At 42.2% G+C, this 19385-nt stretch overlaps 1 protein-coding gene across 8 annotated transcripts in view; it reads left to right on the plus strand.

The window, feature by feature from the left end:
- The window catches only part of CADM1 (cell adhesion molecule 1), a 300635-nt gene that overhangs the window by 268923 nt on the left and 12327 nt on the right, over positions 1–19385 (plus strand). For 2 of the 8 annotated variants that reach the window (XM_081889913.1, XM_081889912.1), the window contains 2 exons: positions 2390–2422; positions 6832–7900. The exons of 2 other annotated variants lie outside the window; for them this stretch is intronic. In XM_081889913.1, coding sequence (XP_081746039.1) covers positions 2390–2422; positions 6832–6899 — 101 coding nt within the window. In that variant the 3' untranslated portion in view covers positions 6900–7900. Of the gene's footprint in view, positions 1–2389; positions 2423–6831; positions 7901–14557; positions 14612–19385 lie in introns of those variants that run through there. 4 more of the 8 variants (XM_081889906.1, XM_081889908.1, XM_081889907.1 and 1 more) reach the window with 2 other exon arrangements.

Raw genomic sequence — 19385 nt, forward strand, 5'->3', positions numbered from 1 at the left:
GAATTGCTGTCATATTAATCTTGATAAAACACCTATTTCAATTGTGCAAGGGGGTGTTGCTTTTCCTTCAATATCTTAAAATGTGCCAGCCTGTAAGTATCATGTATTTTCCCCCATGTGGATTATGTACCTGTATTATTATTATTATTATTATTATTATTATTATTATTGTCTAACCCTTGCTCTGGAAAGTTAAGTATGCATTGTCCTCTGTTTGATTGCAAAGGGAAAGTGGCCCCTGCTTTCTATTAAGTGGAAAGTCTGGCCATCTCTGGATTCTGAGGGTGGCATGTCAACTGTGGAGAAACACCTCCATGGGCTTGTCTTCTGTAATAATAAAAAAGCTCAAGTTCTAGGGTAGTTTATGAGCTCAATTACATGTTGTGGAGCCTTGCAGAAAGCTATTCTTTTGTTCATTAAAACATTGCCTGTGCTGAACTAAAGAGGAACCTCCCAAACCTTCTTTTGAGGTAAATGGCCTTCTTTGTGCTGCGCTGCAGAAACTCTGAACACTTAGCACTTTTCGAGCTGCTCCCAGAACAGCCGCCTCACCAATCCTATGGCTCCAACCCACATGTGTGGAGCTAAAGGTATATCAGTTTGTTGCTGAAATGGAAAGGGGGACAGGACCCTTTATGTCCAACTCCTCCAGCACAGATGGCAAAGCGCTAGCTCACAAGCTGGATCTAACATTCTTCATCCTGCTCATCATGGAAGCCAAGCAAGCTGCCTGGAGAGGGACTGAGCGATCTGTCCATCCTCAGGCAGCCCACTTTGTTTCAGTGCTAGCTGTGTGCATAGCCATATTTTCTGCACAGTGATGAAAGTTAGGAGAGTAGAAAAGAAGTTGAACGCCTTTGCCTGAAACGACTTCAAGCATTTTTCTTCCAGTGAATTAACTTTCCTTCCAGGGTCTTTCTCTGTTGAAGGCAAGCCCCAGCCCCCTAGAGAGAGAATAGGGGGTGGGTCCACTCATGGGTGCTAGTTTACCCATGGAGGAAGGCAACCTATTACCCCCCCCAAAAAAGTTCTCTACTCCCGCCCTCCTTAGGATTCTAATGTTGCTGAACAAGTGAAGGCTTAGCTGATTTATGTTGTAATTTTTGTTGTCATGGTTGAACCGTGGGCAAAACTAGGCAAAAGCAATATGTCTAACATATGTTTTGACATATACAAATAGTCTTTGAATAAGAATTTTTTACACCCTTTGGGGATGCTTCAGAAGGTCCAGAAACCCAAGTTAGGGAAGACCTTTTCCAGCAAGGTACATGGAGAATACATAGCATCCTCTACACCCAAAGAGACACCTGAGACCGGGACTGGGCTCCCTCAGTAAAGCTTCAGAGGGTAAGGCTGCCAGAGGACGTCCCATCTAGGAATGTTCCTCTCTTTGGTGCATTCACAGCCCTAAGGTAGGAGTACGTTTGACAACCCACTTAGTTCCACAAGCACTGGAGTCTGTCATGCTTGTAGCCTACATGCTGTTAAAATGAACTGAGAACGGCACACTCTGCTAGAACTGGGGTGCCCTCTCATTTCTCTAGTTACATCCCAAGCAACAGGAAACTTGTGGAAACGTTCACAGTTCTTCTCAGTATCTGGTCCACAGAGCACTCTCTAGAGATTGAGATCTTTGCAGAAAGCTTTTCTTCAGTTTGCAAAGATGGAATCTGTTCTGTCGTCTTTATATATGTATCTCTTTATCTAAACTATGCATGACTTGCTAGAGGCAAGGCTACCACCTCAATGATGACCTGTTTTGCAGCGTGAATGCAATGGCGTTGTATGCATTCATTCTTGGGAGACTTCCTATCATTGGTATTCCCCGGGATCAGGTGGATGCAGAATGTTGCATAGCATCCACAGGTATTATGTGCATGACAAAAGGGAAAGGAGACCCCGGCAGCCAGGTAATGCACTGACTCCTCTGGCATTCCCACATAGAGGGGAATGTCTTTTGCAAAGGCAATGTTTGAATGTATGAAAGCTTCTTCAAGACTTGCCTCTGCTTGCCCTGGAGCCCTTTGATGTCCCTGTGCTCACTTCCCCACGGAGCAGGTGGCTCTGGTGTTTCTCCCCACTTTGCATGTCTCCCTAACTCTTGACCACCAGAAAGCATCCCTGCTGGCAAATCTCCAGAACCAAAGCAAACAAGGGTTCCCCCCACCCACCCCCTCAGGCTCACAGCTTTTAAGCTCAAGGCATGTCTCTTTAAAACAGTGCAACTCACTTCAAATGCTTTTTGCCTTTCATTTTATTATTGCTTGTCACGCAATGTTCTTTGAAAGCTTGCTCATATATTATCTGTTCCATTTTTTCCATTTCCCTTTTTTTGCATGCTGTTCCTCCTGTTTCTTCCCTTCCTCCAAACCTCTGTTCCCGTGTGTAGACACAACGGCGACGACAGAACCGGCAGTTCACGGTTGGTATTGCATTCCTGTTTATCTTTTCTCTCAGCAGCGCTGTGCTGAGTGGCAAGGCAAGCCTGGGAGGAAAGGCAGGGGGCGGAGGGGGCGGGCAGAGAAATGAGGGAGCCAGAGATAAAGTTTTTTTTTTTAGGGGGTTGGAGGACTAATGCTTCAAGTGGACTGATCTCATAAATATGCCATGATTTTTAAGACTCGAAGGGATGTCTAGCCTTGTCATTTCTGCTGCGAATTTAGCATTCAATTGTTGCAGGCCTGGGCATCCAGCTATTCCCCAAACCCAGCAAAAACAGCAGGCATATCAGAGCAGAACAAGAGGAACGGCTGCATTTCAGCAACCAGTATTTCCGACAGTCAGGATGAAACATTCCAGAGGAATCTGGCTTTGGAAATTGTGGCCCAAATGTTGTTTTAATTGTAATGCCTGCCATTCCCAGGGAATCTCTCAGGTATGCCAGAGAGGCATAAGACATTTAGTATGCTGAGGCAGTTCCACGGAGTAATCTGCCGTGTCATAGGTCACCAGGAAGCCTTTCATTAGCAAGCTTCCAAACACATGCTTCACTGCAACAGGCTGTCCCTGGCCATGGTCAGAACAGACGAGCAAGCTCACCCCACTCACCTGTTTTGCGTCTCTTCCTTCAAACAGCTGGACAGCTTTCACGTCCCCCAGATTTTAAAGTAGGATCCAGTATCACAGACTAGTAACTGAGTTGATAAAATAACTTTACTATACAAATTCCATTTACCTGACTAAATTTTAACCCATAACCTTATTGCTAAAAGTGCACCCTGTCTTTGCTTAAGAAGCACAAGACTTGGTGAAACTTATTGGAATGATTGCCCTGAGTGAAAGAGCCGACATGGTGTCCTCTAGATGTTGTTGGACTACAGCTCCCATCAACCCTGGCCATTTGCTTGGCTGGCGGGGACTGACGGGAGTGGTAGTTCAGTAACTTACAGAAGGCTGTACATTGGCTTTGCTTGGTCTACAACTGTGAGCAGCTCTGAGTTTGAGACTGGGGTCTTCCCCAGCCTTTGTCACCCAATATTCTTTCAAAGTTCACTCACTCCCAATCTATTTTATCAGCCTTGAGGGAGACTTCTGTACCAAACATCACATTATGGTTATTGTGCAGTTCGTATTCGCCTATCCATACATAATCCAAAGGTTCACAAGGGGTCTACTAGGTCAAATTATTCATGACACTATAACATTGGAATGCCCTCCCCAAGGAGGCTCACCTAGCACCTTTGTTACATTTCTTTAGGTGCCAGGCGAAAGCATTCCTCTTCTCCCAGGCCTTTGGCTAATTCACCAATCTTTGGCCTTTTAAATGGGGAGGGTAATTGTTTTTGCTTGTTATTACGGTATTTGCCCTGTGATCTTTGGATGAAGGGTGGTATAGAAATCTAATAAATAACAATATTAGTTTAATGTGGGATGCTGGTGGCGCTGTGGGTTAAACCTAGCAGTTCAAAAGCACGTTGAAGTGCAAGTAGATAAATAAGTACCGCTCTGGCGGGAAGGTAAATGGCGTTTCCGTGCGCTGCCAGAAGCAGCTTAGTCATGCTGGCCACATGACCCAGAAGCTGTATGCCGGCTCCCTCGGCCAATAAAGCAAGATGAGCGCCGCAACCCCAGAGCTGGCCACGACTGGCCCTAATGGTCAGGGGTCCCTATACCCTTTACCTTAGTTTAATGTAAAACAGATTTCCTTGTTGCGTAGGGTGCCAGGTCTTCCTTTGCAGTTGCCCTTTGGGAATTACTTGAGCATGCCCAGTGTCTTCACTCTGCATGCTCCTAATAGAGATGGACATAATTTATTGAGGGCCTGTCATTGCAGAGACATGGAACTGGTATCTGCCTGCCTGAACATTTTTCAGGATAGCAGCCACTGTTATCAGATATGGCTGCCACCGTGTTGGAAGTCCCCAGTCATGTGCAGTTGGGGCACAGTGCATGCACCAAAGGAGTTAGAAGCATGGACGTGAAACATTCCTGCACATGGTCCTGCTGTCCTATTTCTCTGTATTCTACATGTGTGGGAAGGAAGTCTTCAAAATTCCAAAGTCAGCCTTCTCAAATCCTCAGTTTTCGGCAAATGCTGAAGGAAGAGATGACAAAGCATATTAGACAAATACACATCTTGGATGTCTGTTTGGCCTAAGAGAGTCTGCATGTTGTATTTTCATATTCAGCAGTTGAGTTGCAGACTGGAGAGCCCACTATAAATTGATAAAATCCCACTGGAATTAGCTTGATTCTGTTTGCCTCTACATTTCTAATTATCATACTATTAGGAATTTTGGCTCAACGAGTAGACATTTTAACTGAAACCTTTTGACTATCACTGAAGTGTTAAAGCTCTGTATGTCTGCCGCTTCAGGCCCATAGTAGCAGCTAAAGCTACCTTCTGCTAATAAACAATTATTAGTGATGGGTTTATAATTGAGCATTAGTCCTGACTCACTTGCTACTGAAATAAATGATGAAGTCTGGAGAATTGGCTAATCCACCCCCATCCCATTGTCCACTCTTATGTCAGCAACATTTCAGTCACAGAAGCCACAAGCTAGATTGGATTTGAGGGAGGAGAGTAACAGCCTAAATGAACCAAGGGTTTCAGTTGTACTCAAGACTCATTAAGATTGACAACACCAGCATAGATGAACCTTTATGAAACAGCTTGTATCCACTTGCCACGATTTCTAGCACTGTGTAAACAAAAATATATTTAAGACTTACCAAGGTCCTATTGGTTGTGTGGTTCCATTGAGATCACCATTAATGACAGAAGCATCTGAAAACTTGTAAAGAAAACATTATGGTAATGGGCAAAGAATTCCAGAACAAGAGTTTTACAAAAGTAAAAGCTGAGTCAAAACAAAACAAAACAAAACAATGAATTAGATGTTCACTTGTTGCTGCCCAAAGAGGAAAATGTAGCTTTTGTTTTAAGGAAACAGAGGCATGAATGTTGCATGGGTATCCCTAACCTTTAAAATAAATAAAACTAATATTTTGAGGTCATTGCACTTGAAGTCACCTCAGGTTGCATAAGTTAATTTCACTAAATAATTTCAGTGAAATTACTAATATGTACACTTGAACACTATTCGGCCCATTAGATAGCTGATACTCATTAGAAAGATAGTTGGAAAATATTTTGGAAAGTGGACTATTAATGATGCAAGAACACATACATACATGCACACATTATAGATGTATACAAGACCCACAAATCGCGTCAACGTTAGCTTTAATATAGCCCAAAGTAAACTGGGGAACAGATCAGATAATTTAGCCAGAAATGCCTTGTGCATTGAAAATGGTCAGCATATTGACTGCAAGAGACCCATAACTTCCAAGCTGGAGATGAGAAAGTTGTTGAACAAATAAATTACTAGGCATGTCAGGCAAATTGATATGCTTTCTGCCTTAAAGTAATAATAAAAGATCCTGGTTCGTTTGGCATCCCTTCTTTGTCAAGGTTGCCCTTCCCCCATTGAAGCTTCTTTGTGGTTTCCTTCCAAGCTTGCATTGCCAGCGTGTGTATGAAGTTGACCAGATATTACTTGTGTGTTGGCCATTTTGTTCTGAACAATGTCCAAATGAAAGTGAGCATGTCTGTGGATGGTGAGAAATGCATGATGGGCATGATGGGTAACCTGTCAAACCAGATGGATTGCCTCCAAAAATAAAAATTAAAATTAAAACACTAGTGGAAGGCCAAATACCCAAAGTCTCATTTGAGGACACAGGCTGTTTTTCAACAGGATGGAGGTGCTTGATCACTCCATGAATTTTTTGGAGTGTATCCGAAAGGACTGGAGGTGGGGGAAGGAGTTTGTCTGCATGCAAAACTATAGCAACCTCCAGCCATCTCTCTTCTCATAATGCAGGACTTAACAGCAGCTATGCATGGGCAAGTTTGAAGCACGAGCATTTAACTCTTCCAACTGCATATAAGGCTGAGATCTTTAACTTGCGGGTTTCCAGGTGTGCTTCCCCCCTCCCCCCACTCTTCTGCATTCATTGTCAGAATTCTAATAACAGCATGCTGTTCATGGCTGATGCTGGGGCTCTGGCTTTGGCTGCACTTCAGTGCCTTTTTTCAAGAATCCTATTTCCCTTTTAACTTTCACCTTGCAGTGCAGATGCCTTTTGGAAAGTTTCTGTTCTCTAAATCAGTAGAACAAAGCAGGACAGCTGCACGTGCTGGAGAGGTGGACCAAATGATTCCTACAAGCCAACCCCTTGCTATTTTTGGAGATTTGATTTTTTTTATCCTTTCTATCCTAAAAAAAAAGTCATTCCGAGAATTTGTCCTACAAAGCTTGACTTGAGAGTACACCTACCCTATTTTGGCTAATGATGCTAACAATGCCCTTTATTCCCCAGTGAACCACTTACCAGAGAAAGGAAGAGCAGAAGAGTGTCGTTTTAAAATCAGATATGCATTTCAATAATGCAGTTCAGACAGAGTTAGGATGTTAAATGCTGCTCTCAAATATTTCCGAGTACGATGCTAATTCCCCAGGACAAGTGCTTCTGAACAACTTCACAATAAGTTCTCTAGTGGGTTGTACCCCCCCCCCCAGTTATGGCGAAAATACAGTGCCATATTACACTTCCTCCTTTTTTTTTAATGAAGTGAATGTGTATTTACTAGCACAGGGATAACCAACATAGTGCCCTGCAGAAGTTGGACCCCAGCTTCCTTCAGCCCCAGCCAGCATAGCCAGTGGTCAGGGGTGATACAAGCTGTATTCCAACAGTACCTGGAGTGCGCCACTGGCTATGTTGACCCCAATGCTAACATCTCCAGCAGAACACTTTGAACCCTCAGTTTCCTCCTCCTTCCTGGTTCATCTGAAACAGAAACCATATGGCAGTTGTTAAATGTATGCATTGCATTGAAGTTCAGACATTGTGCAGCTTTGCAATGCACACACATGTGCTGTTACAAAAAAGAGAGAGAGAGAGAGAATTATAGTGGCCTTCAGGTTATAGATGCAGTTGACCAGCTGTAGGGACATCTCAAATGGAGCATCTTTTCAACAGCAATTCAGTCTGGAGATTGGGTTTCAGCAGTCATATCATTTAAACTGGGAGCAACATATCCCAAGGGAGATATGGGCAACCCATGTCATTTTCAAAGTTGATAAAGCAGACCTATGAGCACAGGACATGAGTGGGATGCAGGATCCACGTGGTGAGTTAGACTGTACACCCACACAAACACAACCTAAAGTAGCGCTCTGTGGCTCCTCTGACGTAAGCATGCTACCCAACCATTCAAATGGAACAGAAAGCTATGTAGAACAGCCTGCCCACATCTGAAGACATGCTAATATATATATAACTGTTATCATTGAAATAGAAGAGAGAGAAAAACCGCAGCAGTATCAAAGGGGAACAGCATCGGCAGTCCCTAAAGAGTTTGAAAACTATTATTTTTTGGAAGCAGCAATTACAGTGGTGCCCCACAAGACGAATGCCTTGCAAGACGGAAAACCCGCTAGACGAAAGGGTTTTTCCATTTTGGAAGTGCTTCGCAAAACGAATTTCCTATGGGCTTGCTTCACAAGACGAAAATGTCTTGCGAGTTCCTGCGGGGTTTTTTCCCTCCCCCCCTTTTTCTAAGCCGCTAAGCCGCTTATCAGCTGATCCGCTAAGCCGCTTGACAGCTGATCCGCTAAGCCGCTTATCAGGTGATCCGCTAAGCCGCTTAACAGCTGATCCGCTAAGCCACTTAACAGCTGATCCGCAAAGCCACTAAGCCTTAACAGCTGATCCGCTAAGCCGCTAATCAGCTGATCCGCTAAGCCGCTAAGCCACTTATCAGCTGATCCGCTAAGCCCCAAAGCCGCTAATAGCGCTAAGCCGCTAATGGGCTTGCTTCGCAAGACGAAAAAACCGCAAGACGAAGAGACTTGCAGAACGGATTCTTTTCGTCTTGCAAGGCACCACTGTATTCCTTTGTCTTAGCTCAGAAGTCTGTGCTGCCTTTGCCCTCTTCTCACGTGGTCCAGGATTGGCTCAATAAGAAAATATTCACCAAGCAAAAAACCTTGGCTAGCTACGTTTGAAATCACAAGTGTGACAGCAGTAGAATAAGAAATAAATAACTGGCAATTTAAGATGGCAGGATGATGGGTGTAATTTTTCTGCAGCATTTTTTTTATATATATAAAAAATTAAACATCTGTATGCTACTTTTCAGCCTGCAGTATGACTCACAACAACAAATGACAAAAATGACAAATGATAAAACAAAAAAATACTACTGAAAGAGTCATCAGATTAAAGAGAGGCAGCAGCAGCAGCAAAACATTAAGCAGCAATATCACGTGAACAAATTATGGGGCTGAACCAGCTTTTGGCACCCTGGTGGATGACCTATATCAAGAGTGGGACAGGCAGAGTACGACTGCTTCTGCTTCTTGATCTCAGCAAATTTTGATACCATTGACAATGGTATTCTCAGGAACCGACTCGGGCTCTGTGGGATGGGTCTTATAGGCACTGTTATATAGTGGTTCAGTTCCTACCTCCAGGGTCATGTGCAGAGATTAGGACTGGGAGATTGTTTTGGCCCCATGGTCTTTGTGTTGTGGTGTACAGCTGGGTACAATTTTGTCCTCAGTGCTGTATTTAACTTCTGTATGAAGACACTGGATGCAGACGTTCAGGGATGGAGGGCAAGTTGTCGTGAGTACGCTCAGTGTTTTTTTTTTTTCTGACTGTACTCACAGTACTGGCCTTGGCTTCTAAAGTGCACGTGTGAACACAGCACAGGGTCTTATTTTGCAAGTCTTAAAGATTGTGTAGATTCATCTGGGAGAGCAATCACTCATCCTCTGAGAGACACAAAACCCCTGCAAATTTTACTAGAAATACACTTGCATACAAAAATTAGCAGTAAAAAAACCATATTTCAAGCACAATAATAAAAGAGAGGGGTGTGAAATTAAACAACCTAGTGCCTCCAAGCAATACCTTCCATTGCCACAGACCAAGACAAACCGGCTTCTAAATGACATAGTATGGTTCAATATGCATTGCAAAACAGAGGGGAAATGAATTTGTTTATTGTTATTTCTCCAGTTTGTAGACAGCCCTTCATCATGTCTATGTGATCTCAAGGCAGTTTCCAACAATGCACAAAATATAATACATAAAAGAAAACAGTTGTTAAAAACAACCCAATTAATAAAAAGAAGCAGGGGAGCAACAGCCTGGTGACAATGTAATCAAAGAGAGGTTACTAATTTACTCCCAATTCCTTGGAGAATAGGATTGTTTTAAGGCAAATGCTCTTAAAAAATAACGTTGTAAAATGATTTTATATTTGCATCTTACTTACATTGCTCCTTTTTTGGGTCAGGCACTGAGTAGGGGTGGCGCTGTGGATTAAACCACAGAGCGTAGGACTTGCCGATCAGAAGGTCAGCAGTTTGAAACCCCACGACGGGGTGAGCTCCTGTTGCTCGGTCCCTGCTCCTGCCAACCTAGCAGTTCGAAAGCACATCAAAGTGCAAGTAGATAAATAAGTACCGCTCCGGCGGGAAGGTAAACGGTGTTTCCGTGCACTGCTCTGGTTCGCCAGAAGAGGCTTAGTCATGCTGGCCACATGATTCGGAAGCTGTACGCCGGCTCCCTTGGCCAATAAAGCGAGATGAGCGCTGCAACCCCAGAGTTAGTCATGACTGGACCTAATGGTCAGGGGTCCCTTTACCTTTAGGGGATCTTATCAGCCATAATGTAGATTGAACTCGCTATATAATTAGGGGAAATATTGTGCAGGACTCCTCTAACCAGCATCTGACAGGGTGGAGGATATCTGAGTGAAACTTGCTATGATTAAGGTGCCCAAGCAGTAATTATACATATATTGGAATATAAATTAAAACAGCTTTACTTGTGAGCTTAGACTATATAACCATGCATCTTATTTGAGCCCCTCGGTTATAAAATGTGGCAGTAGAATATCCATCTGCCTTCAGAGAAAATGTGTCCACTGTTCTACCCTGTAATCCTTCTGGAACCCTCTTGAGTAACGCAAGAAATGTGTTGTGAAAGACCTGACTAATCAAGGCTTCTCTGTACAAGGGAACAGAATTTGTCTTAGGTAAATGCCCTCCTCTCCTTAATATTCATATTGTAAATAAAGTAGGGGTATTGCTACTCACAGCATTTATAGCAAATTTTAATGGACATAAACAACTGTGGATCAGTGTCTGATTATTGTTTACAATTCCATTTGGTCAACACTTAGATAATAGCAAGGATTTCCAAAATGCCCCTCTGTCAATTTCATTTTATTCAGATTTATATCCTGCCTTTTGACAGTATTCTTCCAAATGACACTGTTATCCAGACATGATTCAGCACCTTAGACTCCCCTCTGGACTAAGTTTGCAGTGCATAACTGTTCTCCAGACCTATCCATGAGACGACCTTTTGAGTAGTATTTCTAAGCTTATTTTATTTATTTATTTTTAAAAATGTGTTTGCTGCTCTGGAAATCAATTTAGGAAGCAGTGTGCAGTTGTGTTGTGCAAATACAAGTCTAGGAAAGGAAAGCAGAGTTAGACACAAGTACGTATTTAGACAGTTGCTGTACTTATGCAACAGATTCCAGCTTCTTTAATTCCAAGTGACTGAACAATTGCATGCAGTCGGAAAGTTAACTCTCATTTTTCACACACGCACGCACACACACACACACACACACAGAGAGAGAGAGAGAGAATTTGCAGGAAAATGGGAATGCTTCCTAATAAAAAATGAAGAATAAAATATTTTAAAAGCCAAATGGGAAGTATAATGAGAAGAAACCAAGACATAATTGTTCTCATGTTTCTTGACTACTAAGAATGCCATTCGGTGACATTTTTAAGTCTACCGGGATTCTGATATAAATGGACTAGTTGAACTGATCAGTTTCCTTTGTGGAGGGGGCGGGGGAAATAAAAGACCATTTGCTTCATAAAAAATTCAGCATTGCCCTTTTTACTTTTCAGAAAACAAGGTTTTCTTTAAGTGAAAGAGAAGAAAATCCTCTGAAAAGAAACAGATTGGAGGAGATAAAAATAGCTTTCTAAATGATGCTTTTGAGGAGTCAGCTTGCATTCTTGTACTACAAGTGTGACCTTAGGGCCCAGAGATGCAGTCTTCTGAATTCCAGTAGTGGCTTCAAAGGCATGTTTGTTGTCACTAATCAGTAATATTTCTTCCTTCAGCATATAATTTTATCAGTAGTGTCCACTTGACTTGGTGATTATCAGCCAGCTGCAGTCTCTACACACAAATGCACAATCTAGTTACTATCCAGACCCAATTATTTGATTGGGTGCGGGGCAGGTTAGAAGCACCTCATTCACATCAGATTGCTGCCGACACCCTGCATTAGTGCAAATATTTTCTCGAGCCAAACTCCCCCCAACCTGGACAAAAACAGTGGCAACCTGTGAACACTGACACACCTCGACTCCACAATTGGTGCAATTCACTGTGTCGGCTTGATTGGAAAGAAGTGTTGCAAACATGCATTCAATGGCACACTTGTGTTGTTAGCAAAATCCCATTTCTTTCACTGCGCTTGCACCCGAGACATTTCCAGTAGACCATGTCCGTTGACCTTTATATTTGGATATTTATAATTGCCTCCCTATGCATCTCTAATGTGGGACTTTCCAGGGTTATGGCTGCCTTCGTGAATACATCTCAACGTAATTCTATTCCAGTCAAGCTAAAGCAAACGTTTATGCAAATATACTAACCAAATACACTAATATACCAATTCTGGGTCCCCTTTATCTTTGTGCAGTGAGCTAAGCCTCCTTAGGGAAGTTCACAGCCTCGAGCTGCGATGTCTCCCTAAGAGATAGCAGTTATTCATTCCCACCTGAAAACTGCAAAGAGATGAAGTTGCAAAGGTATCCCCACAAGCCCCAGAGCTGCAGTGTGTGACAGTTTCATTAATGTGGCCGGCAGAAGGCATAGCTTAGTCAGGGCCACTCGTAGCTCAGGCATACAGGTAAATGTGTGCCTGGACACTTTTCACCTTACAGCTAGACAAGGAAAACCTACCGTGATTTACAATAAATATACCTCCCGGAATTTTGCATCCTGGGTGGGGAGGGGGCGGGACCAAAACAAAACTTACTCGGAGAAGGCAGTTTAGTACACGCCTTTCTTTTACTTGCAAATGACATTCTCCATCAAAGTTTGCAAAGCCAGCAGCTCTTCCTTTGCTATGAGAGTGCGCACAGTTTAGCTATTAACAGAAGCACCTGCAAGCTATTGTTTACAAGCTAAAGCAGCTGACACAATTGATAGTGGCCCCTTCACAGTAAAATGTCAGTGTGTTTTCTCCAGCTCCTGTTCAATCTTAGCAGGGCAATTCAGCAACTGCAGCCCATATATATATATATATATATATATATATATATATATATATATGGGGGGGGGGGGTACCAGCTCAAATCTGGGCAAGTAGTAGCTTGGCACTCTGCATCTTAAAAATTAATTTTTTGACTGTGCTGTGTTGTATAACGTGGTTTTGGAAGCCGGTTTTACATTGGCAATCAGTCATTGGGTAGCAAGTATTCTTTAGAACAGCCTTTGCCAAACTGGTGCCTTCCAATCGTTTTGGACTATGACACTCGTACTGACTGGGGCTGATGGAAGTTGTAGTCCGAAACACCTGGAGGGCACTAGGTTGGCAAAAGCTGTTTTAGAGCCAAGTTAGGCATTACACAGAGGAAAAAGTGTTTTCCTTCACGTTTTTTTAAAAAAACACAATTATCCTTTGCAGCCTGTCAGCCTGAGCAGTGTAAGGGGAGCATGCATCTACTACCCTCTGGCCATTTCCCAGTTCAAAAACAGCCTCTCTAAATCTATGTTTCATACACGCCTTCCTCATGGTAGGAAAGAAATTGGGGGGCTGCCGTTGGAAGGAGACATCAAGTAGGAATAGGGTCAAGCAGTCTCTTCCCACGTTGTTGTTGCTGCTGCTGCTCTTCTCTCTCCATTGCAGTTTTTTGGTATAAAAAACACACCATCAGAAGCAAAAGGCAATGGGACTTCATGTGACACCCAGTTTTTCTCTTAATTAAACAGGCTTCCACCAACTGCCATCTCCATGCAGCCTTTGGCTGAGAAGCAACCAAACTTTCCCGCAAATGAACCATTTTTTTAAAAAAAAATAGAAAAAATAGAAAAGTGGCAGCTGTAAAAACCAAACGTCATGTTTTGCCAACAGATTTTGCCGAGAAGAAAGTTCCAGGCAGGGGTTTCTGCCTCACTGCATTGTCAACTTTGAGATGGCTTTCCATAAAACGGATCACTCCAGAATATTTTAAAATAAAAATGCAACAACTCTGAATCTCCATGTGCTGCTGCTGTAGTTTTGAAAAGAGCACTTCAAGATAGTCCTAAATCTCACTCCCCAACCTGGTGCCCTTCAGATTTTGAATTTTAATTTTGGACTGCAACTCCCAATGGTTCCAGCCAGTATGACCATTTAGGTGATAATGGGATTGATGGGAGCACAGCCATGCTGGTTGAGCCTGATAAGAGCTGTCATCTAAAATATTTGGAGGGCACCAGTCTGGGGCAGGCTGCTGTACATTGACAATAGACTGTCTTAGCCAGCATTGCCAAAATGTGCACCGAAAGCTGGAAAAATGTTTGCATTTTAAGTGTGTGTATAATCAAAGCAAGAACTGTAAACGAAAGTGATACAGAAAATTTAACAATTAATGTTTGGTGGGGGAGGGACTTGTTTTTGCATGCAGTTATGAATGAGTGGTTTCTGAATGTTTTGTTCATGTTTCATGTGTTTTCAATGGTGCAGACCTAGACATCTTTTTGACAGTCTATTGGTTGTTTGGTTTAAAAGAGGCAAAAACAAAAAAAACAACCACCCCAAAATATATTAACTGATTGGAGAGCCTCGTTTGTAAGCTAATCTGAGCAAAAAGCTTTTGTCAGATGCCGAGGGATTGACTTCTTTCGTTATTCTTTTCCCTGAGAAATTCATCCTCTGTTCTTAAGTGTTTTGTTTTCTCATCCCTTGAGGAACACAAAGAAAAATGAGTTTGTTTTTACTTGTAAGGCTTTACTCAGTTGCCAAATTCCGCCGAAGAGCTGGACTATGGGGATCTCTCAGGTAAGGGCTAGTTCTTAGGTTAAGCCAATGTGGTTGTTCAGTCTGTGGGTTTGTTTGCTTTCCACCTTGTTTGCATCCTGGCTGCTTTAAAACAAAACGAAACAAAAATCCATTGTGCAATTGCTGTGCGGCAGAATCGCAGCTAATCAGATATAGAGGGCCATTATTCAGAATGGCTGCTCCTCTCCTCTCCCCTCTTGCCGTTGGGGTTTTCCTCCTCCCAATCGCTTGATAAGGACAAGAATTTACCAACGTGTATAGCAGCACTCGAGAGGGGGGGAGGTGATGGGAGCATAGAGCGCCGCGAGTTATATTACAGGTTGTCTAGTAGCTGCTGTGAGCTCAGTTGCTGGAAATAATTTTTTTGAATCCTAATTAGAGAACGGTTCGGTTGAAATTTTGTTGCATTTGTAAAACACTTAAGGATGCCAGGTTTGTGTGGGGAAAGGGGTGAGGGGTGTGTGTCTCCAACACAACCTTGCTTGGAGTCTGGGTTGCCTGTTCTGTCATGTGCCGCTGTTAAATGGATGTGGCAGGATTCTCTTAAGTGCAGAGAGAAGAGGGAAATTATTTCATTGCATACCAGACTCTAAATGAATTATATGCCAACCTTACTTATTTTTTTCACAGCAGATTGAATATCTTTGCCAGGAAAAGCTGTAGTCCTTCCTATTTTACTATCCTATGTTGTATCCTGTCCCTCCCCACGCCCCATTAGACTCAAGGCAGTATACATGGGGGTTATCCTATTCTTACCTTCTCAACAGCCCTTTGAGTTTGACTGGTGCTTTGTCCAAGAGCCCACAGCTGAGTGGAGATTTGCTCTCCACATTCCCACAGTGGAGATCTAATGGAGATTTAACTAATCCAAGTTAAGACTCGGCCCTTTTTTCCAATTGAGGAGTTAGCGTTCAGGCAACCGTAGTGTTTGTTTGGATATGCCATCTTCTACAGGGAGTATACAGGGCTGGTGTTTATATGGCCTATATTTTATAATGGATAAAATGTGTTTCCATTTTGACATAAGAGATGTATACTGTACTAAGACGGAAATTACACTGTTGACTGGAGACATGGAGAGGAGTTTGTGCTATTAAAAAAAATCCATAGCTGTGTATTCCACTGATACTCACAGCATGAAATGAATCCTGTGTTGGCAGATCTCCTTTTTGTTTTTTAAGATAATCTTTAAAAATACCTATAGAACCAAAAGGGGGGAAGGGATTGACTGAACAGATATTCTAATAAAAACACATAAGTGGCAGAAATAGAAAAGATCAACAGTTACAACATAAATTATAAAGGTGAATAATATAAGAAATGTTAGATTTTACTTGTGTAGGAACCAATTATTAGATGTTTTGATTGTTTTATCACATGTGTGTTTTCTATCCTGGTCTCCTTTGAGAGAATGAGCAGGATATAAATGTAATAGCAATAGTAGTAGTAGTAGTAATAGTAATTGAAAGAAGCATCTAGTTGGCTGTATAAAATGAGAACAGAACCAATAATTGCATTCGAACGAAAATACAAAACTGTATTTTACCTTGACGTTTTTTGTTCAAATTATATCAACAGAGACCATTTTTTAATCAAATCTTGCAGCAGCAAATAAATTAAATAACAGTTCTAAAGCAGCAGTTTCAAGCCATCCTCTTAAATATCCCTAAAGAATTATCTTTGGATTTAGCAAGGTGCTATAAACTGCATTTTATTTCATTCTGTCTAGAACTGTGCTCTGAAACTTTAGTTGGTACAGGCAGAAACAAAACATATGCATAAAATCTGCCTTAACAGAGCTCTCAACAATTGTTAACACTGGACAGGTTTTAAATAACCTCTGTGGTTTCTCTGATAAGGTATCTTGAAATAATTTTCTTTCATGTTGCCTCTTACCAATCTGATAATGACACTGTCCCAAAAGGTTCAATCTTTCCCCCATTATTTATTGTTGTTTTTATTGTTGCTGTCTTTTGTATACAACCTTTGTGGGGGGGGGGAATACCACAGCTGTTCACATATTACAACTCTCAAATACAGCAATAACATCAGATAGGATGAAACTCACTCAAAGCTGAAATAGGCTTGCCATACGTCCGGAAAATTACTGACATGTCCTGGTTTTTGAGTGTAAAAATGGCATCGGGGGAATTTTGCTGAACTGGCTGTGCTGTATGTCAATGTGATAGGAAAAGCAATGGAAACAGCTCAAAAAGTTTAAAATCAGTATTTTTGGGTTAGGTTTCCCCAAGAAACGAAACAATCTGGGTTTGTTCCCCCCAAAAAGAGCTTAATTTTGGAGTCGGGATTTTGCTTTTTGAAATATGGCAACCCTAGTTGAAATATATGTTGAGAGTGGGGTCTGTTTTGGCTGCATAAAATTGCAGATTGGGTCACGTACAATGCCAAACATGAAGGACCTTCCTGTTCATTGTTTGACACCAGGCTACAAATACAGATTGGCTTGGCTTGATGGTTTGCTCATGAAATTCTTTCATGGCCCATCAAAGCACTTTATAAGACTCATGAACTGATTTCTCCTCTCCCCCAAGCAGTCAGAGGCCCAGAGTTCTTCCAAATTGAGGCCTCCTGTCGCTTGTTTTAACCTCTCTTTCTACAACATTGAACTGCTCTAACCAAATGGGATGGGAGGGGTGCAATCCAAGGCTTCATTCTGCGTCCATGAAACAGATTGTGATTGTGTAAAAGCATGATGGCATTCTAGCATAATTCCCATTCCAAGGTTCCTCTTGGATTCTGACCAGTATTTCTACTGCTAAGTCTGTTTTGAACTCCTCTTTATAGCATCAGGTTGAATGAGGAGGAAGAGAATTAAAACTACATCCCATCTCTTGCTCCTTGCCTGCGTTTATTTGGTAATGTGACAAACCCATACATTTGTGCACAAGTGAAGCAATCTCTTTGCATTTATTCACTATGTTCCAGCCAATCACATCCCATTTTTAAGATTGTGCTCTTGCTAACATGTGTTGTAGAACACGGCACAATCAAAAAGGACCTGTGTAGCCCTTCCATGTAGTTTGATTAACTAATCAAAAACTGATTAGCACCTTTGTTCATGGGGGATGCTGATTAATCAATTACTATTGATTGTAAGCATGGCTTTGTTCTCTGGCAAAGGGATGCCTAGAGAAGCAGCCAATAAAAATTGAGCACCTGTCATAGCGATTAAATTTATTAAAACAAAATACATTATTTTTTATGAAGCTATCTTGAAATGGGTCACTGAAGGGGAACATATTGATTGAGGAAGGATGAACTTCTTGAATTTCGCTCACTTAAATTAGAGACCAAATTCAATTATAATGCAAGACAAACAGGTTAACACCAGCTTTAAATAGCCCATCAATAAATTAGAATAGGTGCAGTACACTTAACGCTAAATTAGGGCAATGAATAATATTGTCTGTCCCTGGCTCTTCCAGGCCTTGGTTTTAACCTTTCTGGGTTATTATGGGCATAAACATGGCCTGCAATTCGCAGACACAGACACCAGCCCTTCTGCCACTTTGCGTGGCATGTCCTTACACAGTGAATCCAATTCACTTGACCGGACCTGGGTGCCGTTTGAAGCTCTCACATGCCTGCTCAATATCACAGCCTCCTATGCCAGTGTAAGGCAGCCTTTCTCTGTGTGTCCCCAGATGTTGTTGAACTACAACTCCCATCACCCCTAGCTAGCAAGACCAGAGCTCAGGGATGATTGGAGTTGTAGTCCAACAACTACCCACAGGTTGAGAACTGCAGGAGGCCTTCTCCAAATTTAATGGATTGGGCTGTGATTTAATGTGCATGTTTCCATAACTGTTAGTGCTGGAGAAACAAAAGCTTACTCCACACGCCCTTTCTCTTTGTGGCTTGTGCTGATCTCAACCCAAAACCCAGCTCCTTGCTGTGCACCTCCCATTCCTTTCAAAGGCCATTTGTGTTCTTGCAAAAAACAAGTTGTGTTGCTCTGCTTGCAAATTAGCCAGAGATAGCTTTGCTGTATGGCTATTTACGCTGAATAATGAGGTTGAATAGCTAAATGCTGTGCCCTTTAGATATTGTGGGGGGGAGTAATTATCTAGGGATTTTGGTACGGTGGGCTCAGGATTATCATAGAATTACAGAGTTGGAAGGAGCCCCAAGGATCATCTAGTCCAACTCCCTACAATGCAAGAATATGCAGCATTCCCATATGGGGATCGAACTTCCAACCTTGGAGTTACTAATTTATGATGTCCAAAGTGGGATTTCCAAGAGGAGTTCCCAGGGGAGACAAGTCCTCATAGGACATCTGGTCCAGCGTATCAGCCCTTATGGTCTGTGGTTTCACAGGTAAATTCAGTTCCAATATAGGCCAAAGCTGATGCCAAGGTCCTTCAACCAAAGCTTGATTTCCATGGCTTCCCTTACAAATTTTGAAATAAAACACCTTCTCCACGGTGATGTCTAAAGATAAATCACCTGGCAGCATTAAGCAAAGCATTTATAGATGCACACGGGTACGTGTACGTATGTGGTGGAATCATCATAGTATTAAAAATTCATTCCCCTTTAGAAATGGTGGAGCTGTTAAAACTTATGTAGGAGGGAGCCTTAAATCGAAATGTGCTGAAATTAACAGTCATGCTGAGCCCACACAGAAGAGATCTATCAGCCCTTTGGCTTTATAGCGAAAATGTGCACGGCAGAAAATTCAGGCTTCCTAGTATAGCATTCCCCCCCCCTTTGCAAATAGAGTGTTTTATTACCTTTGTCTACATAACTT

Source organism: Podarcis melisellensis, assembly GCF_964234715.1.
Source record: "Podarcis melisellensis genome assembly, chromosome: 15".
NCBI lineage: Eukaryota > Metazoa > Chordata > Lepidosauria > Squamata > Lacertidae > Podarcis > Podarcis melisellensis.